The sequence below is a fragment of the Caretta caretta genome, chromosome 3 (genome assembly GCF_965140235.1).
Source record: "Caretta caretta isolate rCarCar2 chromosome 3, rCarCar1.hap1, whole genome shotgun sequence".
NCBI classification, from domain to species: Eukaryota; Metazoa; Chordata; order Testudines; family Cheloniidae; genus Caretta; species Caretta caretta.
In genome coordinates this window covers 12,552,782-12,574,221 of record NC_134208.1, presented here as the reverse complement: position 1 = coordinate 12,574,221, position 21,440 = coordinate 12,552,782, and the positions used below count along the sequence as shown (strand labels likewise).

The 21,440-nt window shown below is 44.7% G+C and overlaps 1 protein-coding gene across 11 annotated transcripts in view; it reads right to left on the bottom strand.

Moving 5' to 3' along the window:
* Positions 1 to 21,440, bottom strand: part of PKHD1 (PKHD1 ciliary IPT domain containing fibrocystin/polyductin) — a 417,278-nt gene that overhangs the window by 274,738 nt on the left and 121,100 nt on the right. For all 11 annotated transcript variants that reach the window (XR_007356005.2, XR_007356007.2, XM_048845758.2 and 8 more), the window contains one exon: positions 6,184 to 6,340. Coding sequence is in view for 9 of the 11 variants with exons in the window: in XM_048845758.2 (XP_048701715.2) it covers positions 6,184 to 6,340 (157 nt within the window). In the remaining 2 variants the exon portion in view is untranslated. The remainder of the gene's footprint in view (positions 1 to 6,183; positions 6,341 to 21,440) is intronic.

The window sequence follows — 21,440 nt, the reverse complement described above, 5'->3', positions numbered from 1 at the left end:
GGTAGGATAATGCTTTGGGGAAAGCCTCACAAAGGCTCCAAGGTAAAAAAAAAAATCACAAGAAGGGAACTGATGTGAAAGGGGTGTTTGATCTGCAGAACTGAACCTGCGCTCATTTCATAGAATCATAGACTCCGAGGCCAGAAGGGACCATTGTGATCTCACCTCCTGTACAACTCTGGCCATAGAACTTCCCCCAAATAATTCCTTTTGAACTACAGCATATCTTTAAAAGAAATCCAATCTTGATTTTACAAAGGTCGCAATCCAGAAAAGCAGTTATGCACATGATTAGTCCCCCTGAAGTCAATGTGACTACTCTCACTTAAAAGTTAAACCTGGACACAAGTGCTTTGCTGAACCAGAGCCTTAATCCAGCTCTAATCTAGAAACAGGCAGCTGCTTGGACATTTCAACCTGCTGGAGACCAGCTCAGGCAAAACAGTTTGCTTTTAGCAAGGGAGGATGGTCTTGTAGCAGTGCCCTGGACTGACTCTGAGCAGTCAGTGTTCAATTCCTGGCTCAGTCACAGACTGCTTGTGTCATTGTGGGCCGAGTCACTGAAGTTCTCTGTGCCTCAATTACTAATATTCTGTTTGTATCCGTTTCTGCCATGCTACATTTGTCTCATCTATTTAAATCGTAAGCTTGCAAGGGCAGGGAAGGTCTCTTACTAAGAATCATAGAATATCAGGGTTGGAAGGGACCTCAGGAGATCATCTGGTCCAATCCCCTGCTCAAAGCAGGACCAATCCCCAATTTTTGCCCCAGATCACTAAATGGCCCCCTCAAGGATTGACCTCACAACCCTGGGTTTAGCAGGGCAATGCTCAAACCACTGAGCTATCCCTCCCCCCTAAGCATTTTGCATAGTGCATAGCACAATGGGGCTCTATCTCAAGTCCTAGTGTAGGCCATACCTTAATGCATCGTCTTTTGTCTACAGATTAGCAAGGTTTAACGCTTGAGAGGAAGAATGGTCCAGCAGTCAGAGCTCTAGTTTGGTATTCAACAGACCTGGCTTGTCCCACCACAGACTTCTTCTGTAGCCTTGAGGAAGTGAGAGTCTCTCTGGGCCTCAGTTCCCCATCTGTGAAAAGGGGCTAGTAGCACTGCCCAACCTCACAGGGGCTTTGTGAGGACAAATGCATTAAGGATTATAAAATCCTGTGGGAATGGGGGCAATAGAAGGACCTAGGATAGATCTAGGAGGACTCAAGAGAGCTTTTGCTCAGATAATTAGCAGCAGCATCTTCTTGCAGACACTGGACTTCTCCATGCCAGTGAGTGGAGGAAGGAGGGGACCATGCTGCCTAAGCTTCCAGTCTGATCTTTGCAGGAGCCATATACAGTTCCTTTTGTTAGGAGGACTGGGATTAGCTTCCACTGATCTGCTGGAGTTCAGCCTGGGAAGCCTTGGAGGAGTCTTGGCAGCTATCAAACATGCGGAAAATCAATTTAGTTAGCGAACGAGCGCCCTAGGAGTCTAATATACATGTTGCAATCCCAGACAAAACAGGGGTTAAAATAGATGCATGTGCCCTACACTTAGCCACAAATCAGGATTTACAATTAAGGGAAAGAAATAGAAAAGCTGTCCAATTGCTACAGTTGTAAAGGCCTCAAAATTCCCCTGCAGGGAATTTCTTGTCCTACAAGTTGAATTCCATTGAAAAACACTGAGTTCTTGTTAAAAAAAAGAAAAAGAAAAAATATGTCCCTCCTTTCTTCCAAGACAGGTGGAATTTTATGATCCATTGACTATAATTAATCCAGACTTGATGCACATCATTGTAACAACCTAGAGATCTCATCACAGAGCAATAAAGAGAGACAGGACTGCCTTTCCCCCCAGTCTCTTTAAAACTCAATTAAAATATACATTGGATGCAACTTCCCATTAGCTGGTACTATTTGTACATCCCATGTTCTTTCTTTAATTAAAAAACATGCTTATTGCAATACTGCTAGAATCACTTTTACGGTATTTTAATTGTAATGTCTCTGTCTGATTAAAAAAAGAAAATATGAACTAGAAACTGCCTGCAAATAGTATCATCATGCACAGCCCAAATGGACTGAGCATAACAAACAATGGCTCAGATAACCAAGCATCGCAGCCAGTCTATAAACGAGGAAAATAATGGGTATGAGGGGGATCTGCAAAAGGTGACTGGATGACACAGAAGACTGGACAAAGATAAAAAAACTTGCCACTTCTAGGGTACCAGTTCAAACTCAACCCATATCAGCAATGACTGCAGTGGCTGTTGGCTGATGTGCCCCTGTATGTGCCTCAACAGGATCCTATGACTGATGGTATTGAAGGCCAGAGGGAGGATCACTGCAAAGGACTCCTGTCCAAAGCCAAGAGAAGGTTATCCAGCTATGTGTGTAGGGCCACGTTGATGGGAAGAGGTGCAAAAGGGAGACAGAAGAGCTAAATTAATACAAATGAAAAGGCCTCCTGATATAACACCAGAACTGTGTTAACCTCATGCCTGGTAAACAAGTTAACACCAGTTAAACAAAATTGGTTTGTTGGAAATTAGACCTAATTGTTGGACAAAATAATAGGGGGATGGACTATTCCACCCAACACTTCCTTGGCAGTCCTCAGGAAAAGACTTTTTGGGGAAGATGATGTCTACCGTGGCCACGGACTGACTGAAAGAAGGGGAAGGAGCGAGCTTCACCATCATGGCTGCCACCCCTGCTGTCTCCTGAGACCCCGGGATCCAGTGGGACATCATTGTGTCTTCTTCATCCTGAGAAAACCGGACAAGAGAGAAGAACCTAGATGCCACCTCCACCAGCTAAATCCCAAATGCCACCTGGGATGTAAGACCATGTAATCCCTTCCCCCATGTGTGTTCTGTTTAATAACGCTCTGGCTTAGCCAGCCACCACTATATTTTGCAATACTGCTGTAAGCCTGTCACCCAAGAGAGGTATTTAAAAGCAATGCCCCAAATGGCCCAATGATGGCACAAGTTTGCCAGGTCTTATCAGCCACTCCGAGACTGTCTGCTGGGATTGTGTTTCTCCAGCTGGGCTTGTGTTTCTCCAGCACTGAGTCTGCAAGTGAGAGTCAACACCTGAGAGAGAAGCTGCATTTTCTCTTTGCTGTTTTTTCCATGTCCCTCTTGGGTGTGTGTGTCTTGTTTTGTTTTCTAAAAAACAGGATCAAACCTCAATAGCAACAACAACAGCTCCAGCCCATCTCAACTAACTTCTTCTCTTTATCCCCAAAAGTACAGTTATCACCATCTGCGTTTCTTGCATGCAGCCACCGGTGGATTTTTTTGCAGCCACCAAAGCATGGGCAGAGACTGGGGGGCAAAGCAGCAGTCCCTCCCTGCAGCACGCATCTGTTGCTCCTGAATGGCTGGCTTCAAGGGCAGTCAGATGCTCTGCCTTGGTGTTTGCGCTGGTGCTGCCAGCAAGGATCGGCGCCCTGCACCATGCAGCCTTCTTGGGGCCTCCAGGCAGTGCCTCTGGAGACACGTGCATGGCACCAGAGGCAGCTCTTGTCAGTGGAGATGGCTGCGGCGTTTGGTCACCAGGATATTTCCTGGGCAGCTCCCCTGCACCGGCAGTCTGGGACGCTGCAGACGGCCGGTGAGTGCCCAACCCACCTTCCTGGGGCAGTCTTTCACTGAATGGCCATGGGAGACAGGGACAGAGATCGATCAGCGTTTCCCGCATCTGGGGCTGCACTCACTATTCACAGTTGCTCTAGCTACTACAGCAGGTCAATGACTCTAGGCTGCTGCAGGGCTTGGCAGCTCCCTGTCATGGTGAGGGGCTCTCACTCCATGACAAGCTCTGAGCACAAGAATAGGAGCAAAGTCCAGGTGAGCTAAAGGGGGATCTCTACTTCCTACCGCCCAGCCCCAGTGTGTAGAGGCCATGCCCTACCAGGGGGCTTCTATCTGTGTTCCCATGTGGTGCATGCAGCCTGCCAGTATCACGCCATCTTATTAGCATCAAGAGCTCCATCGGTGATGTGGGGTGAGTCTGAGCACAGGGGAATCCTTCCTCACTGCCACTTACAGGAACGGGTTTGCTGCTTTTCAACAAGTACAGAAGTATTGTAAGGAAAATAGTCAGATCAGCCACCAGCAAGACTTGGCCATCCCACTCTGAGGCCACTAAAACTGTTGTGAGAACCTCTGATCTAAAATACTGTCATACAGGGGGTTTTTCCTTATAAAATCTGTTTACAGCTAATGGGAAAGGGAAAAACGGACCTGATTAAAATGAAAGCCTCACATAACACTTTACATTTCAAATGCTTTAATTGTTTTCCCTTCTTTTCTGTATCATTAATAAAGAACTTAAAAGATTTTTAATGGTATGTTTGCCATGGTACTAAGCAGGCTGAGGTATCTGGTTATAAAACCCTGAACCCTGTTTAAAACTGTTTAATGTTGGATAGTTTCAGGGTCATGTTAACACCTTTGACTCTTTCAGCCCATTTATTCCATCTAAATTACTGTAATACAAGAGAACCAAGTGTGCTTGGTATCATAAATGCCCTTCTCAGAGTCACTGGGTCTAAAATAGTCTAATGTTGGTTTAATAACTGTACCGTACCTACCATATTGTGTGGGTCAGCTGAATGGGCTTGTTTGAGAATGAAAAGGAGCATGATGGAGAGGGAAAAAATTGCTTTTGAATACGAGTCCAAGCCACAAAGACCCTGTTTCCAAACTTCACTGAAAATAATGGAAAGACTCCCATCAAATTCACTGGGCTTATGGATCAAGCCCATGGTTCAGAGTTGTGTCTGACCTTCCTTTCTTATTCAGTTTCTTGCTCTGGATCTATTTCATAGGTTTGGGCTGAACCACAAAGTTTAGACCCAGATTTGGATCCAAACTTGCTAGGATTTTGGATCCTGCATTCTAGTTCAGACCACCTCATACTTGTGATACAGATATGCATTCCAGCAGGATAATCTCATTTGGGCTGAAAACGACTCATTCATTACCAAGAACCTATTTTCAGAGGCTTAGAACTTTCAGCAGGAGTTTGGTGGGGAGGAGGGGAGGATTTGGCTAAAACATTTTCATGCTTGATCTCACCCCCAGCTTGATTAAAATATTTATTTTCTTTGTTCAGGTGGAAGAAAACCTGATAAAATTCCACCCCACTATTCTGGGAGATCGCTGATAAAGGGATAGAAGTGGGAAGGAAAGTTCTTTCCATTTTCAGATTTCTTTATCGTCTGTTAACTCAAAACTGAGTTAAAATACATTAAAATATCACATTCCTTGCATCTGTAGTCCTCAATGAAGGTTTAGCCACAGATCCTCAAAGATATTTAGATGCCCAACTCCCATCGATTTCAATGGGAGTTAGGAGCCTAAATGCCTTTGAGATTTGGGCCTTAATACCTATGACATTTGTTAAGAAATCTCTTTTACAAACCATTAAGTGTAAGCATTTAAAACACAACACAAAGTCCTTTGCTTACTTTTTAGGCCCCAATCCTGAAAACATTTACGCATGTGCTTAAACTTAAGCATGTGCAGAAGGGTGTGCAGGATTGGGGCCTTCATTTTGAGGATGGAAATGTTTCTACTGGTGAATGGCAGGTTATTTTTGTCCTTAATTGTGTATTGACTCCAACCAAGCTGCATCTATTTACACCAAATCTGAATTTGACTCGGGGTATGTAAGTACTACAGGCCTGATGCTTTCTCTCTTAATTGTGCTGTATTATTTACACAACACTAACGGAGTGCTAGGATCATGGATTATTTATTACATTCTGTAACTGTAGCCTATAATTCTGTAACAACATCATTAGTTCTGTAAAGGCTTTTCCAACACACTTGCATCAAAGATACCACACAAGACATAGGTGATTATTGTTACCAGTACCACTATTATCCCTGATGGCTGTGCAGAAGAGCTCTGCTTTCAGTAGTCTAGTCCTACTCATATTGTCATTATGCCTCAAACGGCATAAACGATACTTTCTGCATACAGAATAATTAAACAGATCCCTCCACCCATCCTCACTATGTTTACCAAACACTGATGCTCTGTCTTTGACACTCCTGTCTGACCAGGTGCCTTGGCACAGTTTATTTGATTGGGGGGCGGGGAGAGGGAGGAGAGAATGAAACGCTACAGCCTGCAAGAAACAAACAGACAAAAACCTCCTCAGACCTTTGACGTGCAGAAAGTTGAGGATGCCAGTGGTGGTATCCAGCAGCAGCGTCTGGCCTCTTTCTACTGTGACATTAGCGCCATCTTGTGGCAAGTGCCCATCAAGCCAGCTGGAGTTCTTAGACCATCGGCCGCAGAATTGGAGGGGGAGGTGCCTCTGAAAAAGAAAATAAGGGTCTTAAAATTGACCTTAGATTTTTTTTTAAATTATGAAACTGGAAATAACTTTAAAACAAATTATAAGTGTGGTCATGCAGGTCCTTGTCCCAACCTCCTGTTGTCACCAAGCATGGAAATACTTGTCAGGGGAGAATGGACCCAAGTTTTACCTGGCATACCTTAAGTGAAGTTCATTTACTCCAGTCTTTTCTGCTAGGCTCATTGCGCTGTATATTCCCGCCCCTCTTCCCTCCCCTCCCCCCAATATCCAGCCCACTCCCCCTTTGTTATATAGAAGAGAGAGGAGGGAATCCAAGTTTCTTGGTGTGTGTTTTCTCCACTACAATATCTAGACTCAACTCACAGTCTACTTCAAAAATGGATCTAGACTCACCACAAAGGTTAGGCCTGGACAGACCTTAGAGGAAATGCTAGATAGCATGTCTAGCAATAGACCTACCTCGAGAGGTACTGCAAGGATTAGTCAATATTTACAGCATATGCACCACAGTAATCCATGTGCTTGTTACCATCAGACTGGATTAGTGTAACACAGGATATATGTGGCTTCTCTAGAGGGTGAAAAGATTGATGTAGTAGACAGGGCATGAAAAGGACTCAAGAAACCTGGGTTCATCCACAGACTCCCTGGTTGGCTTTGGGCAAATCACAGTCTACCCCGTCTCAGTTCTCCATGTGTGAAATGGGGATGATACTTCCCTACCTCACAGGGTGTTGTGAAGATAAAACCCTTTATGACTGTGAGGGGCCCAGTTACCAGAGTGATGAGGGCCATGTACCCTGGCAGATTCAGCAACACCAGCGAGTGTGAAATGCACCTGCCTGCTTCCTTACTGACTATTCTTCTCTGGAGCACATTACACCTGCTTGCTATAGATTGCACCCATTTGTTTCTGAGTGAAATTCAAAACACTGATTCTGATCAATGAAGCCCTATGTGGCTTCAGTCCTGTCTACCTCAGAATCTCTCTCCCCATATGCTATCTTGATAAATCAGATGGTCTGGCATGGTCCTGACAACAGTTCCCAGATATCAGTAGTAGGAACTAGAGGCAGGGCATTCTCCAGGGGACAGGGATGGGGTTTTGTTTATTTCAATGGCTCAAAAAGGCCCAAATTTCCAGGGCACACCGGATGTTCGCCCACGAAAGCTTAGGCTCCAATACGTCTGTTAGTCTGTAAGGACTCTTTGCCACTTATTCACTAAAGATTTTGCTAGACCTTTGAGTGATTCAAATGTAGTTTGTAGGGTAGAAGTAGGGTTTTTTTTTCCCCAATTGACTTGCCATCAGTTTTGTTTTTTGCTGACCAATGTTTTATACAGACTGTTCATGCACCACTTCGAGCCTGGCAGGTGTGCATTTTGGAAAACAAACATTTAGGTAGATAAGAATTTGCTACACTAGACAGGACTAATAGTCCATCAAGTCTGCTATCCGGTCTCCACAGCTTGGATCCTTATCAGAACCAAACCTTTTTTGGGCTCCTTGCTGGTGGGAACATTAGAAGTGGCTAATGTTGACCAATATATGCTACCTAGCATATAGATCATATTAATATGCATCACCTGCACCACACGTATATTAGTGTGCATTAAGCACAAACAGAATTAAGTACAAACCGTATAGTAGTTATATAACCTAAATTGGCTTCTACCTTTACTATAATCCTATTCTCTTATGCTAAGTATCCCATAACACCTTGCATTACCCGAAGTAAGCTTTGGCTTAAGTACATAGGAAAATTGTCAGGATCAGGACATATGATTATTTTATCATAGCAATAGGTAGGGAGTTATTCTCCCAGGCCAGTACTGGAATCTCCCAAAGGAAGAAGACAAGACATATAATTGTTTTGGCCTAGTACAAACCTAGGAGATGCCATCACGCCCTTTAGTACCTGGAATGCATGTGTTCAGAACTGATTGGTAAAACGCTAGTTTCAGGTGATGTACGCTGTATCTTTTACTTGTAAACTGGTAGGGTACAAAAAGATGGCTTTAGAGGTGTAACTCTGGGTGCACACCTTCTGCGTAAGGTTAATGTAGCAATGCTGCACAAGACGGCTTCCCGGAGATTGGTATCGTATAGAACCTCTCTCCTGTACAACATTATTATTGGCTTTTAGTAATAAACATGACTGACATTGGTTATTTAGTCTCTTGAGTATATTTCATAATGAATTAAAGTATGGTCAAGCAATTGACTATACAATTTGTCAACACTAGATAGTACTATTTATTTACAGTAGCACTAACAATGTGGTGGGTGCTTTCTACACATTCACAGAAATCACAGAAATGTTGGACTGGAAGGGACCTCAGTAAATCATCTAATCCAGTCCCCTGCACTCAAGGAAGGACTAAGTATTATCTAGACCATCCCTGACAGGTGTTTGTCTAACCTGTTCTTAAAAACATCCAATGATGGAGATTCCACAACCTCCCTACATAATTTGTTCCAGTGCTTAACTATCCTTACATAGGGTTGCCAACTTTCTACTCGCACAAAACCGAATACCCTTGCCCTGCCCCTACTCTGCAGCCCCGCCCATGCCCCGCCCCTTCTCCGAGGCTCACTCCATCTCCTCCTCCCTCTGTCGCTTACTTCCCCACCATCACTCACTCGCTCATTTACACTGGGCTGGCTCAGAGGATTGGGTGCGGGAGGGGGTGAGGGCTCTGGCTGGGGATGCGGGCTCTGGGTTGAGGCTAGGGATGAGGGGTTTAGGGTGCAGGAGGGTGCTCTGGGCTGGGATCGAGAGGTTTGGAGGGTGGGAGGGGGACCAGGGCTGGGGCAGGGGGTTGGAGCCTGGGAGAGGGTCAGGGGTGCAGGCTCTGGACAGCTCTTAACCTCAAGCAGCTCCCGGAAGCACTGGCATGTCCCCTCTCCGGCTCCGACGCTGAGGCGTGGCTAGGCAGCTCTGCGCACTACCCTGTCCGCAGACTCCTGGCCAATGGGAGCTGCGGAGGTGGGGCTTGGGGAAGGGACAGCACATGGAGCCCCCGACTCATGTAGGAGGCAGACGGGGGACATGCCGGCTGCTTCTTGGGAGCCGCACAGTGCAGAGGCTAGCAGGGAACCTGCCAGCCCCACTGTATGGCGCCGCTATCTGCACAGTCAATGGCCCAGTCAGCGGTGCTGACCGGAGCCGCCAGGATCTCTTTTCGACCGGGTGTTCCGGTTGAAAACCGGACACCTGGTCACCCTATCCTTACAGTTAGGGAGTTTTTCCTAGCATCTTGCCGAAATCCCCCTTACTGCAATTTAGGCCCATTCTTTCTTGTCCTGTCCTCAGTGGTAAGGAGAACAATTTATCCTCCTCCTCTTGAAAACAATCTTTTATGTACTTTAAGACTGTTACCATGTCCCTCCTCGGTCTTCTCTTCTCCATACTAAACAAACCCAATTTTTTCCAATCTTTCCTCGTACCTCATGTTTTCTTGACCTTTAGTCATTTTTTGTTGCTCTCTTCTGAACTTTCTCCAATTTGTCCACATCTTTTCTGAATTGTGGTGCCCAGAACTGGGCACAATGCTCCAGTTGAGACTTTAACAGTGCTGAGTAGAGTTGATGAAATATTTCTTGTTTCTCCTGATAATACAGCCCAGAATTATGTTCACTTTTTTTTTTTTGCATTACATTGTTAACTCATATTTAGTTTGTGATCTACTATAACCCCAAGATCTTTTTCTGCAGTACTCCTTCCTAGGCAGTCATTTCCCATTTTGTGTTTGTGCAATTGATTATTCCTTCCTAAGTGTTGTACTTTGCATTTGTCCTTATTGAATTTCATCCTATTTATTTCAAACCACCTCTTCAGTTTGTCAACATCACTTGGAATTCTAAACCTGTCCTCCAAAGCACATGCAACTCTCCCAACTTCGTATCTTCCACAAACTTTATAAATGCACTCTTTATGCCATTATCCAAATCATTCATGAAGATATTGAATAGAACCAGACCTTGGACAGATCCATGTGGGACCCCACTCAATATGCCCTTCCTGCTTGACTGTGAACCACTGATAACTACTCTTTGAGTACAGTTTTCCAACCAGTTATGCACCCACCTGTTTCATAAGTTTATCTAGGTTATATTTCCCTAGTTTGTTTATGAGAAAAGCATGTGAAGCAGTATTAAAGCCTTACTCAAGTCCAGATATATCACATCTACTACTTCACATCATCCATAAGGCTTGATACCCTGTCAAAGGAGGATAGTGGGTTGGTTTGACATAATTTATTCTTGACAAATCCATTTTGACTGTTAATTATCACCTTATCCTTAAGGGCTGGTACTACAATGAGAAGCTCACAATGTAAATACAGACTGAGAAATACAGGCAGAGGTTAGGAGAAGGGGAGCAACAATATGCAATGCACCTACAAGTCAAATCTTTTCACTGTTGGCAACATGGAAGAAGTGCGTCTTAAATAGGGACTCACGTATGGACAGGGTAGATGCCTTGAACCTTAGATAAATACTCATCTCTTTAAAGAAAATAAGGTTCTCTCAGCAACAGAGAAATGGAAAAAACAGATAGGTTGTATGAGGAAGCAGGGTTTTCAGAAAAATCAAGCCTTTCATGGGTCCTTGCTAAAGTAAATATTTCACTCTTCATGAGGAATCTCCAACATTAAAGGAACTTTTGTTCAATGGGGAACAAGCAAAGGAGGAGGTATAAAACATCTTTATTTCTTCTCCATTGCTTTGCAGTATGTCTCAGCAGAACAAATGCTGCTTTGCCAAATGGCAGGGCAGGCCAACCCATGCAACAATATCCTAATGTTTATAACTACCTGTCTGACAGCGTCTCGGCCACTCTGTGTAGTACATTAGGGGTGATGGCTGATATATGGTTACCATCAAATGGTTTGCCTCCTCCTACCTAGGAGCATTCCTCTGAGACAAGGCTCTTATTGAGCCTGATACAATACCCACTGAAGTCAAGAAGGGTCTTTCCACTGACTTCAACAGGCCCTTTATGTTGTGATAGGCATGGAAAAAAGTGGTTGCTCTTATTGTTTAGTACTTGTATCACTTTTTGGGTAGGTAGGCCTCTAGAGGAATTGAGAAGAAATGGTCGCTTTGTGATTTTGGCTTCCTGAGAACAGAAGCTCATCATTGGACCTAGGGTCTCACACGGTGCAGATGTCACCCACACACCTTCTGGGTGTGGTGTTCTGTCCCATCTAGTGGCACCGAGACCACTTAAAGAGAGAGATATAAAATGAGTCTGCTCCACAGCCATAGCTAAGAGCCAGTTGGCTCTAGCTCATGCAGTAGAGGCTCATGCACTAAGCTCCAGAGAGCCGCGGTTTGATCCCGCCTGCTAATGACCAGGGTCTGTTGATGTTACACAGACTCCTCAACTCTTTTCATTTATGTCCTCTCTTTCCAACATGAAATGTGTCTCTCTTTTTTCATCCCTCCCCACCCCCCACCCACAAACACAAGTATAATCCCCCTGGGCAGAGGCCAGCTACTATTCCCAATGCCATCCCATATGACGCCAAAAACCCAGATGTAGTGATGCTTCCCAAGCCAATTATGGCTGGGAATAGTCCACAAAATAAGACCCTTCATCCATCCTAAGGACCAAACTCAGAAAAGGCATAAACCACCCTACTAGACATTACTTTTTGTTTATTTGTATTATGGTAGCACCTAGGAGCCCCATAGTGCTAGTTCCTTCCCCCAAGGAATTTACAGTTGTGACAAAGTTCTTCCTCTACCTTGGTGGGTATAGCTGTGCGACAGCTACAACTCCCTGGGCTACTTCCCCATGGCCTCCTCCCAACACCTTCTTCATCCTCACCATAGGACCTTCCTCCTGGTGTCTGAGAATGCTTGTACTCCTCAGTTCTCCAATGGTACGCCTTCTCACTCTCAGCTCCTAGTACCTCTTGCTCCCAGCTCCTCACATGCACACCACAAACTGAAGAGAGCTCCTTTTTAAACCCAGGTGCCCTGATTAGCCTGCCTTAATTTATTCTAGCAGCTTCTTGATTGGCTGCAGGTGTTCTAATCAGCCTGTCTGCCTTAATTGTTTCCAGAAAGTTCCTGATTGTTCTGGAACCTTCCCTGTTACCTTACCCAGGGAAAAGGGACCTACTTAACCTGGGGCTAATATATCTGCCTTCTATCACTCTCCTGTAGCCATCTGGCCCGACCCTGTCACACAGTCTAACTATCCAAGGCAGAATAAGGAAGTTTTATCATCTGAATGGCTCAATCTTTGAAGTGGAGTTTAAAAAAAAAACCTCTAAATATACAAATAGATCAATACCAACCATCCACGCAACCTCAAGGCCTAGCTCTGGCCAGCTGGCAAAATCCTGTCAATGTCATGGCAGGAATGGGTCTGAAGAAGGGACTTGAAGGGGGGAAAAAAAGGATGGATCAGTTCAAGGAGCATGCTCCACCTGCAAAGGGCAGCATGAAAGAAAGCACAAGATGCTTGTGGGAGAAGCAGGCCGTCTAGGCTAGTACCCTTGGAAGAGCTGAGAGGCCATGAGAGACTCAGTAAGAACCATGAGACGATAATAGGGAGGAGCAGAGCTACAAAGGGCCTTACATGGCAGTGTGGCCTAGTGGATAAGCACTAGCCTAGGAGTCAGGAGAGCGGGGTTCAGTTCCTGGCTGTGCCACTGACTGATTTGTAACCTTGGGCCAGTCACTTCCTCACTCGCTTGGTCTTGTCTATTTAGACTATGAGCTCTTTGGGACAGGCATTCTCTCATTTATGTGGTTGTATAGCACACAGTGCAATGGGACCTCTTGGCACTACCATAATACAAATAGTGGTAAAGGCAAGGGGGCCTTACGTATTGTTCTGTCCTATGTGACAACAGTACTCCTCCACCTCACGAGGGTGTTATAACTGATGTTAGTAAGATTTGTCAAGTACCTAGAGCCCCCTCAAAGGAAAGCTACTACCTAGCTGCAGAGTAAATAGCAGGGTAGCCCTTTTTATCAAGTATTAGATGGGCACAGAAGCCATCCTGGCTCATTGTGTCACAACTCCATGTTCCTCCCTTTTCTCCCATAGCAGGTCTCAGCCTTCCCTCCCACTCCCGGTTTGTTCAGTGATGGCCACGAAAGGCGAAGAATAGCCGCACACAGTTTTCCATAGAAGTGAGACTCTTTTTTTGGTTCTAGTTAGAACCCAGCACTCCTGCAATGTCATTCTATAATCAGTTCCTGTTAACACTGAAGAGCAGCAGCAGCTGCAGTGGCCGAGGTCATGGCTGACTGCCTCTCCGGACACGTTTGTTTGATGAGCCTGTAGAACCAGTGGGAGGGGAGGGGAAGGGAGTGCATGGGGCCGAGCGCTGCTTATGCTGTCTTTTGTTCTTTCATTTCATCCGTCGTCAGAGGTGGTTCTGATCCAGCTTTTCTGCGAGCGGAAGTGATGTGGGCCCAAAACAGAAATCTGAGATCTGAACACACCCAGACCTGGATCCAGAGCTGATATTTGGGCCTCTGCCAAACAGAGGAGGAGTGCAGATTTCATGGAACTCTACTTATAACCACTGGCTTGTTTGTGAGCTACTTCCTTTCCTGTAGATACATATCTTCCCCTTCTGCCCTTGTCTTTACATTTACAGATATGCCAGTGCGATAGGTCAGGAGCTGTAACCACGGCTGCTCATTGTAAATGAGGCATGTAAAGAAAAATACAAAAAAATCCTTGTCTCAGTGTACAGAGAAATCAATGCAGTCCCTGCTGCACTGTCTGATGTAAACATTAAACTCACTCATAACCTAGAGGTCTCAAACAACTGCTGAACTAATAACGACAAATGGACCCAAAACACAAAAATTCACCCCAGACCCAGATTCTAAACATGCTAACATGTTTCAGTCCTGTTTTTACTTAAAGACATTTTAAACCCCCCGCACCACCACCACCACCTTTTATTGTAGCTTCATGGTATCCCACTACCAGGGATGATTGGGAGTGGTGAGCACGAGTGATTGACAACCAACTCCATATTCCGGCTAAGAGCCTGTGTAGCTGCAGGTAGCAGGGATGGTTCTCCTGAGGACATGCTGGTGACTTTAAAAAAAAAAAAAATCTTCAGTACCACAGGTGACACTAGGCCATTGAGTCAGTAGTGAGCCAATGCCACATAATAGGCTATATGCAGTATAATGTCAAAGATGAAGTGAACTCCCGACCATGTGTGGCCCTTGAAGAGCTTGTGACACTTTTTTTTGACAACAAAGAGTGAGGCGTGTCTGGTCAGTAGGAATCCTAACTTCTATTCCCACTAACACTGACTTGCTGTGTGATTTGTGCAAGTCACTTAATGGCTGTGCCTCAGTTTCTCCACCTGTTAAGTGGGGATAGCCATTCTTACCTCACAGAGCTATTATGAGGATTAATTCACTTTTCATAAAGCAGAGAGAGATCCTGGGACAAAATGTTCTATAGAAATGCAAAATATTAACCACCCTGTTGCTCTAGCCCCGCTGCAGTTCAGCTGATTATATCCTGCACACCCTCTGTAACGTCCTCCTCCCGTTTCAAGTAGATTTCTGTTCTTCATCCTCTTCACTGTTAGGGTGGGTTGCTGCTGTGGAGCAGCCCAGCACTGTGTCTATTTCAGGGCATGTCCACACTACAAAATGAAGTCTATTTAAGTCGACGCACAGCCACCGCAGTAATTAAAGCGGTGACTCACGTCCACATTATGCGCCTTCTTCGGTGGTGCGCATCCTTACCAAGAGCGCTTCCACTGACTGAAATGGGCATTGTAGGGCACCGACAGCTGGAGCTCCGCCACCCTAGGGCTGACAGCCAGAGCTGTGAGCCTGGCGCGGGGTTCACAGCTGGAGCCCCTCCCCCTCCGCCCTGGGGCTGACAGCCAACGGGTGATGTAAATAACGCAGTGTCTACACAGACACTGCATCGCCCTATCCATATCGACCTAAGTGCGCCGCCTCTCACAGAGGTGGAGTTATTAAGTCGATATAGTGAGCGACTTACATGGGCGGGAGCCCCATTGTAGTGTAGACGCTTACAGAGTTAGGTCCAAGTAACTAAGCTGCCTTACGTTGACCTAACTCTGCAGTCAGGGCCAACCTGTGCCAGCTGATAGTGGGGGGGGGGGGCAGAGAGAGGGCAACCAGCTGCAGCAGTGTTTCGGAACATGCTCAGTCCATGTGAGCATGCTCAATACAAGCCAAGCAGCAAATTTGTGGGGGCATGTGACCCCGCATGCCCACCCCCCATGCATCCTCTCTGTCTGTAGTGTAGACCAGGCCTCAGTTGCAGGTGAAGTGATTGCTATAGAGCATATAGTGCACTTAATCTCAGATACCTAATAGTGTTTTGTTTTTTAAGGAAAGTGACTGCCACTCCCCAAAAAGACAACAAGCCTGATCCTGTGATCAAAGACGACCAAAAGCTTAAACGCTAATACAGTAAATAGCCACCATAAACCTAACTAAAGCGCATTGCTTGTTATTTTACCCAGAGTCTATCCTATATATTGTGAATTTAAACGAAAGGCTCTTTGGGACAGGGACTCCAAGTGAAATCCTGACTCTACAGGAGTTTTGCTTTTGACTTCCTTGGAGCCAGGATTTCATTATCTGACTTTAGACATGTCTTCAAGGTGCTGAGCACAAAGCTAATACTATATACCAAAATAATAACCACTACCACGTTGCTTTCCTGCATGCAAAAATATCCTTACAACCACTTATCTATTGGGGGGAGGGGGAGGGAATACACCTTTAAGTAATGTAGCCATTACCCGCTGCTGGTCATGAAGCAGTGAACAAGCAAAGGTTGGAACACTACAGCCATATCAGAGAGATTGACACACATGAGGAAGCCTTTCCTGCAGTAGTGACAGATTGCCATTTAACCAGCAAGTATAGAGCAAGTGTTTTTGTTCCCAGTCACTAGTGAGAGACAAGGTTAACATTTTAAGTGATGGAATACAGTGTATATTTCCCCACGCCATGGACCCAGGACTCCACAGCACATTTGAAAACACTTAATTTTAGTGATGGAATACATGGGACCTCACTTTCCGGGCTGTGAACTCTTGACAGGTCCTCAATTTAATTCACCAGGGAAACCATTTCCTCCCCCATCCCCCGCTTCAATCCACCTGAAGGAAAGCAAAGCACATATTTGGAGGAGACAAAGAAGTGGGTTTTTATTTTATTACCCTAGATGTCTTTTAGATGGGAAGTATTCACAGCCATCTGCTCTAATTATTCCTCCTGTATTGGCCACCATCTTCATGCAACAATAGAAATAATTATCTCCTCAAGGGCAAAAGAAAAAAAATATTTACAGAAACAAACAAAAGTGGATTATTTTTAGCTCCTAGGGGAACTAAAGAAACAACAAGCTACTTCCTAATGAAGAAGCAATTAGGAAGGTGGGTAGAACATCTATAATTAAATCGGACAAATTGGTGCAGGGACCTCCCTCCCACACACATGCTGCAAAATCTAACTCAATGCAGGTATGTGGTTAACATACAAGATATTCTCCAGGCTGATTGAACCAAATTTGTCTTGTTACAGCCCCTGTAGTCAGGTCCTTCATTCACGCTGACATATAATTGATCCATCCCAAGATGCACCTGTGTGGCATAAAGACAAGGAACACTCACCATGATTAATACAGGCAAGAGATGTAGCAAGGCACCATGGTGTCTATTTGACCTCGCTCTCCCAGCTACCTAGATGCTCATATAGCTCCCATCATCATGGTGTGGTAGAGTGGACTTCTGGCTATGCTACCTAGGTCTAATAATTCAGTGGAAGCCTGACACATTCTTCTTTACAAGTGTAAATCAGGCTGAATGTATTTAGAAAACTCTTTCCATAGTTCAGAGGAGGAAAACAGATGGGATTTTATTCTCATTTCTACTAAGGCCTCTTTACATCACTCTGGCAACATAAAGGGGTGTTAGCGTCAATGAGAACCAGTGCCTTTGAGTACGGTTCATCTCCTCGCAGCTTCCTGTGAGCAAAGGATTGAGGATTTCCCAGGTGGGAAAGCGAATACTATGTGTTGTGCTAGAGAACAACATGGACATCAGTGTAAGCTCACTGTCAAGGTGCTCACAAGTATAATGTCAGAGTATAACACAATATCTGCACATGAGCATCCAGTCCATGCACCAATGGTCAAGGGTGCTGTTGCAAAGGGCACTACAGGGCAGAATACCAAACTTGTTGAGTAGAAAAACAGCTTACCGGGTAAGAGAAATGAACTAGAACCTCCAAGAAAACCTGTCTGAGCTAGGTCACTGCCAGCCCCTGAGAACCACACTGCAGGGTTCAGTTAGTGAGCTACTTTCTGAACCAACCCACCCACCTCTTCCACCCCACAGGGAAGTGAGTTAGTCATTTCCACTTGCTCTACAGCTGGTTCAGAGAGAACACCACAGCCAGAACGGGCATATTTAGAGAGAACAACATGGCCAGAACGGGCATATTTTCTTTTTCCCCCACCATAGACTTGCTTTAGCGTTTCCTGGGAAAGATCAGAGCCTCTCCAGGGAAACCAGCCTTCCAGCTCAAGAAGGACTGTACCCAAGAGTTCTCATCCAATATGGACCTTAAATGATACACTGTGCCCCACTCTGCTCCACGTGATGAGAATCTGAAGGAAACAAGTCTTCCATGGAGGGAAGGGTCTCACATGTCGGTGGTCCAAATTCAGACATCATTATCATATTCATAATTTACATGTGGGTAACACCACCTAGCTCCTACTTAGTGCTTTTCATCAGTAGATCTCAAAGTTCTTTACACAGGAGGTCAGCATCATTATCCCAATTTTACAGATGGAGAAACTGAGGCTTAGAGAGGAGAAGTGATTTGCCTAAGGTCACCGAGCAGGTCAGTGGCAGAATATAACATCAATTTTTTTAAAGACTCCATAAGTGATCCTGGCAATTACAGGCCAATAAGCCCAACTTTAATACAGGTAAACTGGTTGAAACTACAGTGAAGAACAAAAATGTCAGACACACAGATGAACATGATTTGTTGGGGAAGAGTCAGCACAGCTTTTGTAAAGGGAAATCATGCCTCTACTAGAATTCTTTGTGGGGCGGGGGGTCAACAAACATATGGACATGGGTGACCCAGTGGATATAGTATGTTTGGTCTTTCAGAAAGTTTTTGACAAGGTCCCTCATCAAAGGCTCTTAAACAAAGTATACAGTCATGGGATACGAGGGAAGGTCCTCTCATGGATCAATAATTGGTAAAAAGATAAGCAAAGGGTAGGAATAAACTGTCAGTTTTCACAGTGGAGAAGGGTAAATAGTAGGGTCCCCCAGAGGTCTGTACCAGGACCAGTACTGTTCAACATATTCATAAATCATCTGGGAAAAGGGGTAAATGGTGAGGTGCCAAAGTTTGCAGATGATACAAAATTGCTCAAGATAGTTAAGTCCAAAGCAGACTGTGAAGCATTACAAGGCGATCTCACAAAACTGGGTACTGGGAACAAAATGGCAGATGAAATTCAATGTTGATAAATGCAGAGTAATGCACATTGGAAAACATAATCCCAACTCTACCTACAAAACGATGGGGTCTAAATTAGCTGTTACCACACAAGAAAGAGATCTTGGCGTCACTGGGCTAGTTCTCTGAAAACATCTGCTTCACATGTAGCAGCAGTCAAAAAAGCTAACAGACTGTGACGAACCATTAGGAAAGGGATAGATAGTAAAACAGTAAATATCATAATACCACTACATAAATCCATGGTACACCCGCAACTTACTGCATGCATCTCTGGGCACCCCATCTCAAGAAAAATATATTAGAAGTGGAAAAGGTACAGAGAGGAGCAACAAAATGATGAGGGGTATAGAACAGCTTCCGTAAGAGGAGAGATTAAAAAGACTGGGACTGTTCATCTTAGGAAAGAAACAATTAAGGGGGATTTGATAGAGATCTATAAAATCATGAATAGCGTAAAGTGAATAAGGAAGTGTGTTTTATTACTTCATATAAAACAAGAACCAGGGGTCCCCCAATAAAACTAATAGGCAGCAGGTTTAAACAAACATATGGAAGTACTTCTTCATACAATGCACGGTCAACCTGTGGAACCTGTTGGAAAGTAAGGGATGTTGTGAAGGCGAAAAGCGTAACTGGGTTCAAAAAAGAATTAGGTAGCTCATGGAGGATTGGTCCATTCACGGCTAGTAGTCAGGATGGTCAGGGACGTAACCCCATCCTTTGTGTGTCCCTAAACCTCTGACTGGCAGATGCTGGGACTGGAATGACAGGGAATGGATCACTTGATAATTGCTCTGTTTTGTTCGTTCCCTCTGAAGCATCTGGCACCAGCCACTGTCAGAAGACTGGGCTACATGGACCATTGGTCTGACCCAGTATGGCCGTTCTTATGAGACTCCAGTTTGAACTAGTGTAGATGCACCTCTTCAGGAGGGTGGCTTTGCTGAAGATGTCACAACCTGAGTGAATTTGCCTAATCACCCTCTGCTGCTTTCCTATTTACCCTTCACATGGAAATACCTACAATTCCACAACAACATACATACACAACTGCATTTGCAATACAATGGACCCCAAAGTTAGTCACCTAATTCAATCAGGTTTCAGAGTAACAGCCGTGTCAGTCTGTATTCGCAAAAAGAAAAGGAGGACTTGTGGCACCTTAGAGACTAACCAATTTATTTGAGCATAAGCTTTCGTGAGCTACAGCTCACTTCATGCTCACTTCATCCGATGAAGTGAGCTGTAGCTCACGAAAGCTTATGCTCAGATAAACTGGTTAGTCTCTAAGGTGCCACAAGTCCTCCTTTTCTTTTTGCTAATTCAGTCAGGTTCAACTTCACTCAGTAAAGTTCATTCAGGATAGTGCAGGTAAGTGTCAGTATGTCACACTCAGCTCTTCCCAGGATTTTATCCACAATAAAAAGAGAAGGGAGATTCTCTTCAGCTACCCTGGAGCAACCTCATTGATTCCACTGAATTGCACTGGAACAATAGTGGAAAACTTTGGCCCAGTTCATTTACGATGGAACTGATAAATGATGCCGTCTCCCACCAACTATTACGGGACAAGTCTATTTACACACACAAAATTGACCTGGGCCAGTGAGGTGGGACTGGAACCAGGAAACTGGCAGGTCCCAAAGGTAAAAATGCATTTCCATCCAACAGCATTAGTAACTCAAGACCATAAACAAACAGAGCTATCATTAATTACTCAGACAGGGGCAGCCGCAAGAGCAGTGAGAAGACCCAAAAGCCAACTGCGAATAGTTCATCTAGCTGATTAGTTTGGGGCAGGGGGAATGAGTGGGCAGTTTAGGAGGTCAGAGCCCATGGCACAAGCCAGTCTGCAAGCCAATTTGCAGCTGGACAATGGCACAATAGAGAACTTGAATCCTATAAAAAGCTTTTCCAGCAGGGGAGTAATCACTGCAATTTCTGAGCACAGAAGGTAAGGCTCTTTGCACCAGAGGTAATTAATTAAGGACACGGAATATTGGTTTGATCAAGTGGTGCTTTTGCAGGGAAGGTACTGAAAAGATGGCAACGCACATGTGTGTATGTGTGTGCACCTCAGTTAAGACACCAGCCTTAATAACCTCCCTTTTACCTACTGAGGCAATAAAGCCCAGTTGAGAATAGTAAGGCTCAAAGTCCTAGTGTGAAATAATCAACACTAAACCAATCAGTAATTAAAGGAGCCATGCGAGTAAAGTTCATAAACGGAAAGGGAATCTTAAACAGCTATGTACCTGTGTCCTCTTTAATAAAACAATGTTCCACGATCCCAGAATCCTGGAATGCAAATAGAGTTGCTTTCAATTCCAACCACCTGGCTACAACAACAAATAATGCATTGCTACTCAGTGGGCTGGCTTTTAGGCATCGTCACCCATTTACAGAACATGTGTGGTCTAGAGGAATATAAACAGCGATGGGCAGAGTTAGAACGGAACCTTCCCAAAATTTAGATGTTGGGTGAAACCCTGGCCCCACTGAAGTCAATGGCAAAATTCCCACCGACTTCAGTGGGGCCAGGATTTTATCCTTCGG